Source organism: Thamnophis sirtalis, unplaced genomic scaffold (assembly GCF_051295495.1).
Source record: "Thamnophis sirtalis isolate CommonGarterSnake01/CBP01778 unplaced genomic scaffold, rThaSir2_p1.2 scaffold_9, whole genome shotgun sequence".
Lineage (NCBI taxonomy): Eukaryota > Metazoa > Chordata > Lepidosauria > Squamata > Natricidae > Thamnophis > Thamnophis sirtalis.
The window spans coordinates 3,131,873-3,150,270 of NW_028261389.1; the positions used below are offsets into that span (position 1 = coordinate 3,131,873).

General features: G+C 46.1%; 1 protein-coding gene across 1 annotated transcript in view; it reads right to left on the minus strand.

The window, feature by feature from the left end:
* Positions 1-18,398, minus strand: part of GDI2 (GDP dissociation inhibitor 2) — a 34,380-nt gene that overhangs the window by 9,781 nt on the left and 6,201 nt on the right. Inside the window, exons 2-5 of the mRNA XM_087722669.1 lie at positions 2,399-2,506; positions 1,750-1,849; positions 1,440-1,574; positions 29-227 (exon numbers count right to left, since the gene is read on the minus strand). Coding sequence (XP_087578795.1) covers positions 29-227; positions 1,440-1,574; positions 1,750-1,849; positions 2,399-2,506 — 542 coding nt within the window. The remainder of the gene's footprint in view (positions 1-28; positions 228-1,439; positions 1,575-1,749; positions 1,850-2,398; positions 2,507-18,398) is intronic.

Here is an 18,398-nt window from a genome sequence, read left to right on the forward strand (position 1 = left end):
CTCTCTTCCTCTCTCGGCGGACGCTTACTCATCCGTCCTGTAGAGGGCCAGGGCGTGGCCCGTGAAGTCAATCACATCCTGGCCGAGATCGAACTTCTTGTAGACGTCGCGCATGGTGGTTTTCTTGGGATCCACCCCTTCGAACGTGCGGGAGTCGTTCTCGTCAAAGTTGGCCACGTAGACCAGAAACTTCCGGAAGCGCCTTTTCTCAAACAGGCCCATCAAACCTTCAAAGGGGGAAAAAAATAGCTCAAGTTTTTTTTTTAAGCACCAAGGGTGAAAAATGTGCACTTTCCATCTTGGTTTGTTCTAGAGCTCGGACAGAAGCAGCAACGTGGCCTCCGGTTGGTTCTTCCCAGCTGTGGGCTAGAGGCTGTTTTGGGGTATAGGGAGTCCTCAATTTACAACTGTTCGTTTTAGTGACCGTTCAAAGTTACAATGGCACTGGAGAAAAGCGACATGCAACATTTTCCGTTGCAGCTTCTTCCCCGATCACAATTTGGACGCTTGGCACCTGGCTCATATTTATGATGGTTGCCGTGTCCCGGGGAGGGGGGGGGAGGTGTCACGCAATCTCCTTTTGCGACCTTTCCACAAGCAAAGTCAAAGGGGAAGCTAGAGTTATCACCTTTAAAGCCCTACGTGGCCTAGGACCTGGATATCTCTGTGACCGCCTCCTGCAACATACCTCCCAGCGCCCAATAAGATCGCACAGGGCGGGCCTTCTCCGGGTGCCGTCGACTACACCAGTGTTTCTCAACCTTGGCAACTTGAAGATGTCTGGGCTTCAAGTCCCAGAATTCCCCAGCCAGCGAATGCTGGCTGGGGAATTCTGGGACTTGAAGTCCAGACATCTTCAAGTTGCCAAGGTTGAGAAACACTGGACTACACAATGTCGTCTGGCGGCTCCTCGGGGGAGGGCCTTCTCTGTAGCTGCCCCGGCCCTTTGGAACGATCTACCCCCTGAGATCCGGACCCTCCCCACTCTCTCAGCCTTCCGAAAGTCTGTTAAGACCTGGCTGTTCCGGCAGGCCTGGGGCTGCTGATCTTCGATGGAGCTTCAGCCCCATTAAGATCGAATGCATGTGTGTCCTTTTTTTAAAAATTTGCTTTGTCTTATATTTTAAATTTTTTTTAATACTTCTTAAACTGTTTTTATGCAAGCCGCCAGGAGTCCTTCAGGATTGGGCGGCATACAAATCCATTAAAATTGAATTGTCTCATTTATTTAACAACAGCAGTGATTCGCTTAACAACTGTGGCAAGAAAAGTTGTAGAGTGGGAGGGGGTACAATGATCTTAACAACTGTCTGGCTTAGGCATGAAAGTTTTTGGCCCCAATGTGGTTATATGTTGAGGACTACCCGTACAGTATAATCTTGCAACCCACATCGTAACCCATTGATGGGATCCATTGAGCGAAAGAGGGATCGGCTTACTAGAGGCGAGAGCTTCGGCTTCGGTCGAAGGGACTTTGTAGATCTTCCCACCCTTGTAGACAAAGCTCCCTTCGATCACCTTGAAGTCCAGGTAGCGAGTGACCTCTGTGTACAGCAGCATCTTCACCAGTTGGCCTGCGGAAATAAGCCAGTCCAGAAGGAAGCCAGTCAGGCAGGCAGGCAGGCAAGGAAAGTAGGTTGAAGGACAGAATAACTGGGGTTTTTATCCAGACACTAGGGGGAGCTACGGGACCAAAGGCAGGATGGGAATCGAAAGGACAGAACCAGAGAGCTGTTTCCAGCCACTCACCACAGGCCATGAGGAATTTGGGGATCAGGTCGACGTTCCAGTCTCTTCCTCGGCCCATCGACTCCGGAATGGCTCCCGTCAGGTGAAACCTTTTGAATAGCTTTTAAGAAGAAGAGGGAGGAGTTAGGGTGGGCTGTGCAGTTCACACACCCAAGAAGGAATGTCTTTAAAGAAGAAGAAGAAGAAGAAGAAGAAGAAGAAGAAGAAGAAGAAGAAGAAGAAGAAGAAGAAGAAGAAGAAGAAGAAAGCTCAGAGAAGGACTGTTAAAAGCATCACGTCACCATCCTACCAATCATCCTTAGATCTTTCAATGGAGGGAAGGGGGGAGAAGAGAGAAGGAAGGAAGGAGACGGAAATGAAAGGAAGGAGGAAAAGAAGGGAGGGCGGGAGAAGAGGGAAGGAAGGAGACGGGAATGGAAGGAAGGAGGGAAGGAGAAGAGGGAAGGAAGAAAGGAAACAAAGAAGAAATAGAAAGAAAAGAAAGCAAGAGAGAAAAGAAAAAGAAAAAGGGGGGAAAGAGAAAAAAGGGAGAAACTGTGAGAGAAAGACATAGAGAGGAGGAAAGAAAGGAAGAAAAAAGAAAGATACAAAAAGAAAGAAAGGAAAGGAAAGAGAGGGAGGGAGGGGAGAGAAAAAGAGAAATACTCACATCTTCCAGGGGTGTAATGGAAGCACTCTCCCCTCCGTAGTAAGCATTCCGATCCATGTGCAGAACCTTCTTCCCATTGACGGACATAATGCCCGAGAGAATGCATTCCTGCAGAGAAGAGATACGGGAACAAAATGAAGGACTCCCCAACTATCGGGGGGGGGGGGGCACAAGAGGCCCATCAGGAAGCAGAAAACATTCACGGCGTTGCTCAAAGTCCAGCGGGTGCCCGTCACAAAACTGTCTCGCGAGAACAGGTACAGCAGGCAACTAGAAAAGGCCTGGTGTTCTTCTGGTTGCAACCAATCGGTTCCTCTTAGAACAGGGAGGGCTAACTTTTTTTGCCGTTGTGTGCTGAAAACCCGCATGAGTGCCCACACCCATAATGCAATGCATGCACGATGCCCTTCCCCACACGTGACCGCCCCGCGCTCCATTAAGGGACCAAACACCCACCACACGTTCCCCCTCCTGCCCCTGCGTGTTCATCTCCCACACGCACACAACCTTCGCATGTGTGTGGCAGAGACCAGAAAATCAGCTGGCCGATGGGAGGCGCGCGCACACGCGTGGTGGGGCTGAGCTGGGGTGACGGTTCGTGTGCCACCTGGTCACAGGTTTGCCATCACGATCCTAGAACATATTTGCGGTTGTAACGTAACAGGAATCTTCTTTGCAGTTTTAGGGGTTCGTTGGTTCTGTGTTGTATTTTTGGAAGAATAGATTGGAAAGATGCCGGGGGGGGGGGGGAGAACTCCCTATGGGGGCTCTGGAGAGGACAAGGGGGAAGAGGGAACAACGGGTATAAATCCAGATTTGATTCGCCCCAAAACCTGGGATGACGAGAAAATCCCAGCCTTCCCTTCCTGCCAGATTCTGGTGGACCCCAAATGATTTGGCAGAACTTCCGAGCCTAATGGTTGATTTCCTATTGAAAACACATCCTGTTTTCAATTTCATCCGAAGAGGGGTAAAAAAAAAAGATTAAAAAAAAATTCCTTTAGATACCCACAATACTATCCATAAATAAACCTGTAACTAAACAAATACATTTCAACAACATGTCAGAGCTTATATGTAATTTATATGTTTTTTCCCCAACATGGATGTGCCAGCTTGCCAAGGCTGAAGTAACCGTTCGGGTGGCCCTCGTTTAAGCAAACATCAGGAGTTACAACGGGACTGAAGGAAAGTGAGTTACCACTGGCCACAACTCACACTTACGACCATCCCAACATCCATAAACAACCAATATGTATTTACAATCATTGTGGCACCTGGGGGTCACATGACTGCCATTCACAGCTGGCTTCCGGCAAGCAAAGTTAAACAGAAGCCAGATTCGCTTAACAACCGATTCACTTAATAACTACAGTGATTCCCTTAACAACTAGGGGCAAAATGGTCGTAAAATCGTACCCAGCTCCTTTAACAACTGGCCTGCTTAGCAAAAGGAAATATTGGTCGCAGCTGTGGGTGTAAATGTAAGAGGTAGGAAGTTAAGTGGATAGGGGGGACGCTTAGAAAAGATAGAACTTGTTGCATCCTTCTTTTTCCCCGTTACATAGCAACTTAGTATTATAATATAAGCATCTTAAAGAGCAGAGACATCACCCCGCCAACAAAAGTGCGCATAGACAAGGCTATGGATTTCCCAGTTGCAACGGATGGCTGTGAAGGTTGGACCATAAGGCTGAGCGCCAAAGAATGGAGGCCTTTGAGCTCTGGTGCTGGAGAAGAAGACTCCTGCATTGAGTCCCTTGGACTGCAAGGCCATCCAACCGGTCAGTCCTAGAGGAGATCAACCCTGACTGCTCTTTAGAAGGCCAGATCCTGAAGAGGAAACTCAAAGACTTTGGCCACCCAATGAGAAGGAAGGACTCCCTGGAGAAGAGCCTCATGCTGGGAACGATGGAGGGCAAGAGAAGAAGAAGGGGACGGCAGAGAAGGAGGTGGCTGGATGGAGTCACCGAAGCAGTCGGCGTGAGCTTCAATGGACTCCAGGGGATGGTAGAGGACAGGAAGGCCCGGAGGAATATGGTCCATGGGGTTAGACGATGGGTTGGACACGACTTCGCAACTCACAACAACAAACTATAACACAATCCTTAACTGAGGAGACAGTGAAAGAAAACATGCAATGCTAACAGGCAGTGAGCACAGGGCTTTGCTCCAAAAAGGAAATTTAGTGCCGGCTGTTTTGGGGAAGAAAATGATCTGCCTTTGCCCGACAATCAATATGGGCCAACTAGTTGGTAAACTTAATCTCTCTCCTCCCTTTCTCTCTTCCTTCCTCCCTTCCTTTCTTGGAACAACTTGCCTCCCAAAGTTGTGGGTGCTCCATTGCTGGAGGTTTTTTAAGAAAAGTTTAGACAGCCATTTGTCTGAAATGGTGTAGGGTTTCCTACAGGGGGTTGGACTAGAAGACCTCCAAGGTCCCTTCCAACTCTTGTTATTCCTTTCTTTTTCTCTCTTCCTTCCTTCTTTTCCCTTCTTTTTGTTCCTTGATGTGGTCTCCTTCCTTCTTTCCCCTTCTTTCTCTCCTCCCTCCCTCTTTCCCTTCTTTCTCTCATTCCTTCCTTTCCTTCCTATCTTCCTTTCCTTCCTTCCTTCCAGTGGTGGGCTTCATTTTTTTTAGAACCTCCTCTGTAGGAGTGGCCTGCTTTGTGAGAGTGGCTTGTCGGCCATGTGACTGGGTGGGAGTGGCTTGCCAGTCATGTGACAGAGTGGGAGTAGCTTGGCAGAGATGTGACTGGGTGGGCATGGCCAACTTGCAAAATGTGGTGAAATTCACTTAACAACACTCTTGCCTAGCAACCAAAATTTTGGCTCAGAAACTCTGGCATTTGAAGCACGCAAGTCTTAAAGCTGTCAAGTTACAAGACTCTCACACCCCTAACCCTTTAGGGAAAAAAAGCCCCCAGGGGTGTTCAAACTCGACAGCTTTAAGACTTGTGGACTTCAACTCCCAGAATTCCTCCTCTCGCTCTTCATCTTCATGATGTGGGAACGGGCGGGGGGAGGAAGCTGGAACCGGTTCTAAACGCACTGGAGATTTGTGGAACATCTTCCATAGAAGAGGCTAGAACTGGCAGGAACCCACCCCTGCTTCCTTCCTTCCCTCCCTCCCTCTCAGCAGACTTCCAAGCTGCTCACCAGATTGGAAGTTGGAGATGATTTCAGCTGACCTGGGCGTCTGGCTGAACCGGTTTGATCACTAGAGGGTAGAGTTCATTCTACCTCTGGGGTGGATGTCAGCCTTTAAGGTCCACCAAGGTCAGAGCCGAGGTGGCGCAGTGGTTAGAGTGCAGTACTGCAGGCCACTTCAGCTGACTGCTATCTGCAGTTCGGCGGTTCAAATCTCACCGGCTCAAGGTTGACTCAGCCTTCCATCCTTCCGAGGTGGGCGAAATGAGGACCCAGACTGTGGGGGTGATATGCTGACTCTGTAAACCGCTTAGAGAGGGCTGAAAGCCCTATGAAGTGGTATATAAGTCTAACTGCTATTGTTATTGCTATTTTCCGGTGGTTTTGCTTTTTTTTCTTTCTTTCCCCCTTCCTGTTCTGGCATTGCATAACAAGGCGGGACACCTAAGAGGCTCCTGTCACCTCAACCCTCCCTCTTGGCCTTTCACTTTCCGAACTTGCACTTGGCAACGGGATGTGTGTGTGTGTTTGTGTGTGTGTGTCACAATAACTTCGGCTGGAGGCTCCTCTGCCCACCTGGGAGATGTTCTCGTACCCGGAGCAGAGCTGCCCTGCAGAAACAGAGGGCTGCCTGGCTGTACAGGCCCAACGTCCCTTCTCTGCCCTTCCCCAACCTTAAATTATTTTTGCAAATAATGGCTTTAATCTGGCAAGGTTCTGTCTGCAGGAGCGCAACGATAAAGAAGCCAAAATCCTTGGCTTACGACCGTTCATTTAGTGACCAGTTACAATGGCACTTGTACAATGGCACGACCATGTTCACCCGATCAAAATTCGGACACTTGTTCCTAATAATCATTCCAGTGCAATTCCCTACCATTATTTCCCAAAATAAGGCCAAGAGAACCCACACTCAAAATAAGTGCATCTTCAGTGGTGGGAGATGCCATCTATAGAACATTTCATACATATTTTCCTTGTAGGCTACTGCCATTGTCAATTTATAATTTTCATTCCAAATTTTTTCCCCCCATTTCTCCAGATCAATACTGTAGCTAAAATTTTTGGCCCAAGTTATCATAGTTCAGTGTTTCTCAACCTTGGCAACTTGAAGATGTCCGGACTTCAACTCCCAGAATTCCCCAGCCAGCATTCGCTGGCTGGGGAATTCTGGGAGTTGAAGTCCAGACATCTTCAAGTTGCCAAGGTTGAGAAACACTGTCATAGTTCCTTTAACTACCTCCTCCTCCATTCTGTAATTCAATAAGTAGTTATATAATTTCTTGATCAATCTATCCTCTCTACCTTGTAAAATTTTATCGAGATCTTGCAGTTCTTTTTGGAATCTGTGATGTTATTTTTCTTATATCTAGCCTTTATCTGCATAATATGCCCAGCAGTCAAGGTCTATGGCCCAGTTCTATTAGTTCTAATCTTGTTTTTAATTCACCCTGATCGTTTAGTAAATCTTTGTATCTTTTTATTTTATCTATGTTTATAACATTTGAGTAGATTAACGCTTCCATTGTTGATAGCCAATTTGGAATTTTAATATAGTGTTTTACTTGAGTTTTTTTGCCATACTTGTCGCAAAGCATCCCGAATTAAACGTTTCTGAAAATAATTGTGGGTTTTATTTTTGCCATCCCATTTACAATGGGTGTATACCGAGGTAGAAATGTTGTACAGAAGGAAATTGGAAAAAAAAATCGGTCTTTTTAAAAAAAAAAATCCATTTAATAAAAATATTTTTTTTAAAAAAAATAACTGCATTCTTAACCAGAAATTTCTTTTCTTTTCATATTGTAAGCGGGAGAGAAACAGGAACAATGGCCACATTTCAAGGGCTGGTTTCAAATCCTTTGATCCGGTATAAATATATTTCCGATGATACAGGATTAGGGCCCCATTAGGGTTAATGGGATTAGGAGGCCAACTCTCCTTCCTGCATTTTAAGCGCTCTGTTATCTAGAGTGCTGAAAATACAGCAGAAAGGTGGAAGGCAGTGGCCAAATGGAGCAAAAATTGAAATGCAAGACAGCAGATGTCCAGCCTTTGTAAATTTAAGCCTCGTGAACTTCAACTCCCAGAATTCCTCAGCCCTCAATTTAGCAGGAATCTCAATTGGACACACACACACACACACACACCCAACCAAGGTGGATTTGATTTAAATCAGTTTGATTTAAATCACAATCGAAATCATGATTTAAATCACAAAAATTAAAAGGCTGGATTTAAATCAACTCAATTTAAATCATAATTTTTTAAAGAGCAGCTGTCCCCTCTGTCTTTCAGCGACTCATCAAACAGTCCCAATGTCGCAGAATATACAACCTCATGCTACACAACTAAGCTCCGTTTCATGCGGAATAAACTAAATTATGAAGGTGTCTTAAATAGAAAACTATCTTTAGGTAGATTTTTTCTTATTCCAAAAGCATTTTATTAAAATAAATTTGATTTAAAAAATGTAAAAATCTGTTTCAAATTTTTTTTAAAAATCGATTTAATTTTTTTTAAAAAAATCCGATTTTTAAAAACATCCGTGCATTTTTATCCACCCTGCTCCCAACAGCCCTTCCAGCAGACACAGAGGAGTTTAAGAAGCAAGGCAAGCCGATTCTTGCCCTGTGAGACCATCTCAGTTCCTGCGTCTTAGTTGGAAAAAAGAATATTCAAATTTTAATTAAGCTGGAGGCTTAAACTACAGTCTCCTTTTTTTTTTTTGAAGGCTCTGCAATCAACCTGACGTTTTTTGCAGGCTGCAGGAAAGCTACAACTTGGCACCCTGGCAATCCCGGAGCCCGCCAGCCGAGACGAAATTGCAACAGCTCCACCCGACATGGAGAGAATGTGCAGAGAGGGAAGAATCTGGAAAATACAAAAAAGAGACTCGCCCAATGGCGACCGGTTTTGCAGACAGGAATTCTTTCCGTTTAAGAGGGGGAAATTGTGATTTTGCCATGGGAAACCAGATGGCTCTGTTGCCCTTTTCCAATCCCAAGTCGGATGTGGATTACAGCGTGCCCACAATTTATAATTCACTTACTGTCCATTTCAAGTTACAACGGTACTTAACGAAGTGACAGGACCATTTTTCACTCTGACGACCATTGCAGCATTCCTGCGGTCATTAGGTCAACAGACACTTGGGAACTGACTCGCATTTATGACAGCTGCAAGGCCCCGGGGTGATGTGATCCCCTTTTGCAATCTTCCAAGAAGCAATGGCAAAGTCAGAGTCCCTTAACCATGGTGTTACTAAGTTAACGACTGCAATGATTCACTTAACAATGGTGGGCTAGAAAGGTTTGCAGAATGGAGCCAAATTCAACTCAATACAATGCAATAGCAGAGTTGGAAGGGACCCTGGAGGTCTTCTAGTCCAACCCCCTGCCTAGGCAGGAAACCCTATAAAGTTTCAGACAAATGGCTATCCAACATCTTCTTGAAGACTTCCAGTGTTGGGGCATTCACAACTTCTGGAGGCAAGTTGTTCCACTGATTTAATTGTTCTCACTGTCAGGAAATTTCTCCTTCTAAGTTGCTTCTCTCCTTGATTAGTTTCCACCCATTGCTTCTTGTCTTGCCTTCAGGTTCTTTGGAGAATAGTTTGATTTCTGTGTGGCAACCCCTGAGATATTGGGAGGCTGCTATCATGTCTCCCCTAGTCCTTCTTTTTATTAAACTAGACATTCCCAGTTCCTGCAACCGTTCATGTTTTAGTCTCCGGTCCTCTAATCCTCTTTCTTGCTCTTCTCTGCACTCTTTCCAGAGTCTCCACATCTTTTCTACATCGTGGAGACCAAAACTGGATGCAAATATTCCAAGTGTGGCCTTTCCAAGGCCTTATAAAATGGTATAAACCCTTCACGTGATCTTGATTCTCTCACTCTGTTGATGCAGCCTAGAACTGTGTTGGCTTTTTTGGCAGCTGCTGCACACGGCTGGCTCCTATTTAAATGGTTGTCCACTAGGACTCCAGGATCCCTCTCACAGTTACTACTATTGAGCAAGGTACCACCTATACTGTACCTGTTAATTCCCTTAAACGGCTGCCTCGCTTAGCGGCCGAAATTTTGGCCTCACTTGAGAATTACTTATTTAAGATTTCCACAGGCTGTGGAAGCCAAATTTCCCCAAAATCAACCAGGAGAAAAAGAATCCAAGAAAGCAATATTGCTAGACCAATCTGTTATTTATGCCCATGCTTGTCGGCCTTGGTAACTTTTAAGCTGGATGGACTTCAATTCCCAGCATTCCCTGACCAGCTTTGCTGTCTAGGGAATGCTGGGAGTTGAAGTCCACCCAGCTTTCCACTTTCATGCAAAGTAGTTTCCTTAAAAACCAATTTTGACTTCTAAGGCAGTGATTTCGCAGCCGGGGCAGATATTTGATGGAAGCACTGACTGTACCATCTTATACAAGTAGTCCTCAACTTACAACCATTCGTTTAGTGAAGTTACAAAATGGCCCTGGGGGAAAAAAGGGGGACCTATGCCTGTTTTTCACACTTAAAACCATTGCTGGGGTCATGTGATCAAAATTCGGATGCTTGGCAACTGGCATGTACTTATGACAGTTGCAGTGTCCTGGGGTCACGTGACACCCCCCCCCCCTTTGCAGCCTTCTGACAAGCAAGATTCCCTTAACAACTGTGTCACTGACTTAACAAGTTCCGTGATTCGCTTAACAACGGTGGCAAGAAAGGTTTGTAGGATGGGGCGAGACTCACTTAACGTCGGTCTCGCTTAAAGCAGTGGAAATTATGGTGGCGAGTCATGGACAAAGCTTCCCTCAGATCAAAGCTTTGGGATAACCTCAGTATCACGGTTAGCTGCCTCATGGAAAGTGAGACCGCGTAAAAGGAGGTACGGGGAAATGGACCTACTAAGATGGTTAATGATTGAGTCGAATCACAATGGACCATTCACCGTATTTCCAAAGATTAAGCCGCTATCACAACCATCGTAGGGAGGCTGTGAGCAATTCCCAGTCCAATGGGAAAAAGAAAAACAGAGGAAAGGAAAATATAGATTGCAAAGATTAGGTTTTCACGACTGTAATTGGAATTTCTCCCCCCTTCAGTTTTGTCAATTAACCAGAGGAACCGTCTCTAAAAAGCTGGCATAGAGGACACCAGGAGGAGCAACTATGAAGCACATATACCAGGGGCGTCAAAATCAATTTAATTGAGGGCCGCATCAGGGGTGTGATTGATCGGGGAGGGGCGGGGGGGGGGAGCCAGAAGTGGCCGACTGGGTGGGCGTGGCCAGCTTGACGCCACTCCCCAAACTGCTGGCATGTTTCCGCTTCCCACTGGGTAGACCAGGCCAAAGCCATGCTGGGCGGCCCCTTCTAGGGGCCACATTCACATAGGCCCTGCTATATGAATAGAATAGAATAGAAGTAGACTAGAAATAGAACAGGAAACAGAAAAGAATAGTAGAATAAAATAGAAGAAAAAATTAGAAATAGAAAAAGTAGTAGAATAGAAATAGAATAAGGAATAGTAGAATAGAGTAGAAGAAATAGAATAAAAGTAGAATAGAAATAGAATAGGAAATAAAAAAGAATAGTAGAATAAAATAGAAGAATAGATTAGAATAGAAAAAGTAGAATAGAAATAGAATAGAATAAGGAATAGTAGAAGAATAGAAGAAATAGAAGTAGACTAGAAATAGAATAGGAAATAGAAAAGAATAGTAGTAGAATAAAATAGAAGAATAGATTAGAATAGAAATAGAAAAAGTAGAAGTAGAATAGAAATAGAATAAGGAATAGAAAGGAATAGTAGAAGAATAGAATAGAAGAAATAGAACAGAAGTAGAATAAAATAAAATAGAAATAGGAATAGAAGAGAATAAGAAATAGAAGAGAAGAGGAATAAATAGAATAGAATTCTTTATTGGCCAAATATGGTTGGAAGGAAGGAATTTGTCTTCAGTTCATAAGCTCTCAGTGTACATAAACGCTTTAAGTGATAGATCATGATCACAGTCATCATAAAAATACTTCAATCATAAATACTGTATTAAATATTAAAAGGTTACCAGGGGCATGCTCTAACCACAAAGAGCAACTTTGCTGCCATACAACTTCTCCTGAACTTTGTGACTCATGCAATCTGTTTCCTCTGTGCAACTTAGCCACAACAGAAGCATCTGTTCATTTGGGCCCAGAAAGGAAAGTCCTAAAATCTGTGTGAGCTTTTCATTCAGACCAGGGAGGTCTCCAAACCTGGCACTGAAAAGTGACTTTACGACTGTTTTTCACACTTACGACCACTGGCAGCATCCACGTGGTCACGTGATCAAAATTTGGACGCTTGGCAACTGGCTATTTATGACGGTTGTAGTGTCCCCGGGGTCATGCGATCCCTCTTCTGGCAAGCGGAGTCAATGGAGGAGCCAGATTCACTTAACAACCGTGGTACTAACTTACAACTAAAGTGATTGACTTAACAACTGTGGCAAGACAGGTCGTAAAACTCATTTAACTGACTCCCTTTGCAATGGGAATTGATGCTCAATTGTGTTTGTAAGCGGAGGATCACCCGAATGTATAAGCCACAGGCTGCTGGGTGTGTCAATCCAAGCATCCAGCGGCCTCCCCTCCTCCAGGATTTTGCAGCTTCTGGAAGCTTCTCCCATGCCAGCTTTCCTAAGGGTGGATAAGCAGTGCAGGCTGCGAGATCCAGAAGCAGCAGCAGCCGAGTGACACATCTGTTCCAGCATCTGGCCAACCAATGTGCCAATTACTGAGAGCAACCCAAAGAACGGCCGTTCCAAAATAAAAGTTTAATATTGGATTAGACTGGATCTTGAGCTAGGCTGCACCCAGATGCAAAAAGAGCAACCAAGAGGATTAGGGGACTGAAGGCTGAAACATATGAAGAACGGTTGCAGGAACTGGGAATGTCTAGTTTAATGAAAAGAAGGACTAGGGGAGACATGATAGCAGTCTTCCAATATCTCAGGGGTTGCCACAAAGAAGAGGGAGTCAAGCTATTCTCCAAGGCACCTGAGGGTAGAACAAGAAGCAATGGGTGGAAACTAATCAAGGAGAGAAGCAACTTAGAACTTAAGGAGAAATTTCCTGGCAGTTAGAACAATTAATCAGTGGAACAACTTGCCTTCAGAAGTTGTGAATGCCCCAACACTGGAAGTCTTTAAGAAGATGTTGGATAGCCATTTGTCTGAAACAGTATAAGGCCGGAATGGCGAACCTATGCACGTGTGCCACAGGTGGTACGTAGAGCCATTTGTCAGGGCACGCGAGGCGTTGCCCTGTCACCTGTCCAGCGCCAGCTGAGTTCAGCCTTTTTTAAAACCATTTTTCACCCTCCCCAGGCTCCAGAGGCTTTATAGGAACCTGGGGAGGGTGAAAAGAGCCCCCCCCCCGGAGGCTTCAGGAGGCTTCCCTGAACCTCCGGAGCGCAAAAAACCAACAACCCCAGCCCTATGGGCAAACCAGAAGTTCAGGAACGGACTTCCGGTTTGCTCGTAGCGTCGTTTTTAGTCCTCCGGAGGCTTCAGGGAAGGTTCCTGAAGCCTCTGGAGGGCCTCTGGTGTGTGTGTGTGTGTGTGTGTGTGTGTGTGTGTGTGTGTGTGTGTGAAGGCTCTGCCCCTTCTCCCCTTTCTTACATGCTCTGAGCTGATCCTTTGGGAACAGAGCATTATGAAGACACAATAGAATGAATGAGCTGGAAGGGACCTTGGAGGTCTTCTAGTCCAGCCCCCTGCTCAAGCAGGAGAAACTATATTTCAGATGTTACTGTCGAGTCTCCTCTTATAAACATAGGGATGGGAGTGCCCACGATTTCTGGAGGCAAGCTGTTCCACTGGTTAATTGTCCTCACTGTTAGAAGTTTCTCCTTCATTCCAGATTGCTTCTCTCTTTGATTAATTTCCAACCGTTGTTTCTTGTCCCGTCCTCTGGTGCTCTGGAGAATTGGTCCCCCTCTTGTTTGTGGCAGTCCCTCAAATACTGCAATATTGCTATCATGTGTGTCCCCCCCCCCCCAATTCTTCTTTTCTCTGGACTAGCCAGACCCAAATCCTGCAGCCGTTATAACTCCGAGCGGTCACTAAATGAACTGTTGTAAATTGAGGACCATCTGCATTTCGTTAGCAATAAAAAGCAGTAAAGAATCCCGTGGCATCTTAAAAGACTAGCGCAAACTTATTATTGAAGCAGCTGCTGGGAATCACAATTAATTTCAGATATTACATAATCTTTTTCTAAGGCTCCTGGCCCCTGCCAGCAATTCTTGTTTCAGGAAGTGGATTGTGATTTGCAAATATTATTTCGAAACGAAGGTGCTGAGGCAGCACTACAACTGGGCTGAAGACAACGCAGCCCTCCTTCCTGTTCCAGGAGGAGCTTCAGCAGAATCGTTTAAGTAGGCCTGCAGGATTTCTCCAGAGGAAAAGGAAGCCAACTGGATTTTCAGTCTCCTGGGACAAATAAATTCAATTTACTGCCAACGGAGGTGGCTGCGAGATCATCACCCCACAGCTAATCCTTCCCGAGCCCATGTGAGCGTTGCAGCTGCCGAAAAAGCCAATGCAGCCCTGGGCTTGCCTCGATAGAAGGATCACATCAAGCTCACGAGAAGGGATTACAGATTAGCAGAGTTGGAAGGGACCTTGTGGGTCATCTAGTCCAACCCCCCACCCAAGCAGGAGACCCATACACCATTTCTGAGAGATGGCGGTCCAGTCTCTTCTTGAAATCCTCCAGGGAGGACGCTCCCACAACCTCCGAAGGCAACTTCTGTTCCATGGGTCGACTGTTCCCACTGTCAGAAAAAATTCTCCTTATTTCCGGGTTGAATCTCTCCTTGGTCGGTTTGTCTGGCCTTCGGATGCTTTGGAGAATAGCTTGACTCCCTCTTCTTTGGGCAACCCCCGAGATATTGGAAGGCTGCTATCCCTGTCTCCCCCTGGTCCTTCTCTGCACTAGACTAGCCAGGCCCAGTTCCTGCAACTGTTCATCGTATGTTTTAGCCTCCAGTCCCCTCATCATCCTAGTACAGTGTTTCTCAACCTTGTCAACTTGAAGATGTCTGGACTTGAACTCCCAGAATTCCCCAGCCAGCGAATGCTGGCTGGGGAATTCTGGGAGTTCAAGTCCAGACATCTTCAAGTTGACAAGGTTGAGAAACACTGTACTAGTACAACTGTGTGCAGCGCAAGTGAGGCCCACACTTGGCATACAATTAGTCCCACGGCCACAAGTGAGCCTGATATTTCTGTGGCTAAGCGAGAGACATTCGTTAGCTGAATTTTGCATCCTTTCTCGCCATGGTTGTTCAGCGAATCACTGCAGTTGTTAAGTTAGTAACAGGGTTTTGTTAAGGGAATCTGCTTCCCCATTGACTTGGGCTTGTCTGAAGGTCACAAAAGGGGACCACGTGACCCCTGGATTCTGCGACCGTCATAAATATGAGCCGAACGTCCGGATTTTGATCACGTGACTGTGGGGATGCTACTGCTGCAACGATTGAAACGAATCCTTAGAAAAATTAACCTTCGTAACTGAAGGTCCAACCAACAACATTGAGACCAATTTAAGCTGAATTAAGTTCAGCTCGATTATGTGATTTAGAAGCGGCTTTGGTTTGCCTTTACCTGCGAAGTTTCAAATAAGGAAAGCCATTCATTGTGGGCCTCTTGGGTGGAAATGTGCCAAGGCCCTGTACACAGCCTTTCACTGCAACCTCAAAGCCCGCCACCTCAGACAAGGCACAACGAACCTCTATAAATTAAATGGAGGTGCCAACATTTCACCAGGAGCTATTCTGACATTCCAGATTTGGTCACAAGTCAGCATTTTCTTGTTAAGAACTCAGTAACACTTTTGGCCGCATTCTAGTGGGCAAAAGTTCAGTCTAACATTCCAGCAAAGAAAGTGGAATCCTCTTTATTCTGACTACAGATAGTCCTTGGCTCACAACATTTCATTTAGTGACCGTTCAAATGGGAAAAAGTGACTTGATGTTTGATGAATTTATAGGCCGCCCAATCCCAAAGGACTCTGGGCGGCTTACAACAATACATTTAAAAAATAGAAGTTAAAGACACAGAGACATAGATTAAAAAGACCACAACATACACCCAGTCTGATCAGGGCTGGAACTCAATCGTGAGTTCAACAGCCCAGGGCCTGCCGGAATAGCCAGGTCTTAAGAGCCTTACGGAAGGCCACGAGAGTGGGTAGGGTCCGGATCTCTGGGGGCAGTTTACTCCAGAGGGTCAGAGCGGCAACAGAGAAGGCCCTCCCCCGGGTAGTTGCCAGCCGACATTGTCTGGCTGACGGTACCTGGAGAAGGCCCTCCCTGTGCGATCTTATCGGTCGTTGGGAAGTATGTGGCCGAAGACGGTCTCGCAGATAAGAGCCGAGATGGCACAGTGGTTAGGGTTCAGTACTGCAGGCCACTTAAGCTGACTGTTATCTGCAGTTCGACGGTTCAAATCTCACCGGCTCAAGGTTGACTCAGCCTTCCATCCTTCCGAGGTGGGTGAAATGAGGACCCAGACTGTGGGGGCGATATGCTGACTCTGTAAACCGCTTAGAGATGGCTGAAAGCCCTATGAAGCGGTATATAAGTCTAACTGCTATTGCTATAGATATCCGGGTCCTAGGCCATGTAGGGCTTTAAAGGTGACTTACGACAGCTTCCCCATGTACGACCGTTGCAGTATGTAATCAAAATTCAGATTCTTGGCAACTGACTCACATTTATGGTGGTTGCAGTGTCCCGGGGTCATGCAATCCCCTTTTGCGACCTTCTGACAAGCAAAGTCCACGGGGAAGCCAGATTCACTACACAACCGGGTGACCAACAACTGCAATGAGTCACTTATAACAAGAGTGGCTCGCTTAGAAATGGAAATTTGGGGCTCAATTGTGGTCGTAAGTCGAGGACTATCTGTAAGGTTGATTTGAACCCGAGCAGACTCTAGAAGCTACAACCTAGGACCACTGTAATCCCTTCTCGTGATCTTGATGTGAACCTATTGTGCACCAAATTTGAGACATTCGTTAAGTGAGTTCTGCCCCATTTTTACGACTTTTCTTGCTGCTGCGTTTGTTAAGTTTTACTGCTGTTTTTAAGTGAATCTGATTTCCCTGTTGACTTTGGATGTCAGAAGGTCGCAAAAGGGGATCCCTTGTCCCAGGGGCACTGCAACCGTCATAAAGCTGAGTCAGTCGCCGAGCATCTGAATTTTGATCACGTGACCATGGGGAATGCTGCAACGGTCATAAGTGTGTTAAGCGGTCCTAAATCGCGCTTTTCAGTGCCGCTGTAAGTTCGGTGACTAAATGAACTGTTTGTTCTGACCGAGGCTTCCCCAGCAGCACGAAGCCGAGTCCTGGTCCCGATAAACCCCTTTTATTTAATTGACAGTGAATTCCTCTCCAGCCAAGTCTTTCCTCTCCCACAGTCACAATTACCAACCTTGATCAGGTTTGGAGAGGGGCCAGGCCGATATCTTTCAGACTCTGCAATACTGGGCAAGAATGAATTAATGGTCTCCTGCAAACTCCACTCCCCTGTTGCTCCTCTTTTATTCCCTCTGGGAGGGGCCATTCACCGTCCACCTGTGGCCTTACTCCCAAGTCGACCCCTGTTCCTTAGCTGTTCCCTTCGTTTGGCAGCTCTGCGCATGCGCCCACTGGGAACAGGCTCCAGCTGTTCATCTGCCTCAATGATGTCCGATTTCGAAGGCAGCTGATAACTGGCATAACTGGCCCCCTCTCTGCCTCCGACACAGAGCCCTCATCAGAGCCTTCCCCAGACTCCAGGACTGGCCCAGGTTCCACCCCAACCTCCTCACTGTCCGAATCTGCCGCCAGCTCTGCGGGCCACAGCACTGTTGTAAGTCGAGGACTATCTATCTCAGAGACACAGACTGCTAACTGCCTTAACGTTCGAAACAGGCCATCAACAGATCCCTGCTCTTCTCAAAGAATCCCACCCCAGGCTTTCTCTGCTCAAGTGAGCAAGACAAGGCATGTTTTTCTACAGTTGAAATCTCTGTGCCGCCGCCCCCAAGCTGAACAAAAGGTTCAAAACAAATGCAGGAAAGAGCTGGCTTCCACAACTGCAGGAAGCTTCTATTCATTCTGTGCTGCCTGTCTTTCTCAGAAAGAACAATTCCTCTCTTATCCTATTGCTTTTGACACTCATCCGAAGGGCTTCTTAGCAAAAATCGGTTAATTTGCAGGAAGAGAAGTGAAACCAACCCATTTTTCAAAAGAAAGCAGAACACACAGAAAGAGAGAGAGAGAGAGATGCTTGCAAGATCAAAAGATTAGCATTTTCACCCTGAAGGCTTTTGAAATTCATGCAGCATATTTTTTGGAGGCCCGCCGGCAAGTGTCTCAATTAGAGGCCATCAAAGCAATACATTTACAGGGACATCTTTGTCCTTCTCCATTGCCAAACCAGGGTGAGGCCGCATGACGATCCTTGTTTGACAAGGTGGTCAATTTCCTAGAGTTTCAGGAAGCAGTTTTCATGTGTGGGATCCGGCCATCTCATGCGCGACAGAGAAACAACTGAAGAGAGGGTTAAACGGAGATTATTCTGATTTAATTAGGTGCTCAAAACGAACATATAAAGTAGACAAGGCTGGCATTAGAGAAATGGTTTCCCTTTTCTGCCTACATTTATGGAAATTGCCCTCCCCTTTTCTGCTGTTTCAGAGTTGGCACATCCAACGTTCGGGGTTCAAGCCACGATAACCACAACTTTCAAGGTTTAACATGCTCTTATTTTTAAGGAAACTCCTTTCCCCTAAATTGGTGTTTCTCAAACTTGGAAGAGGGGTGGATTTTC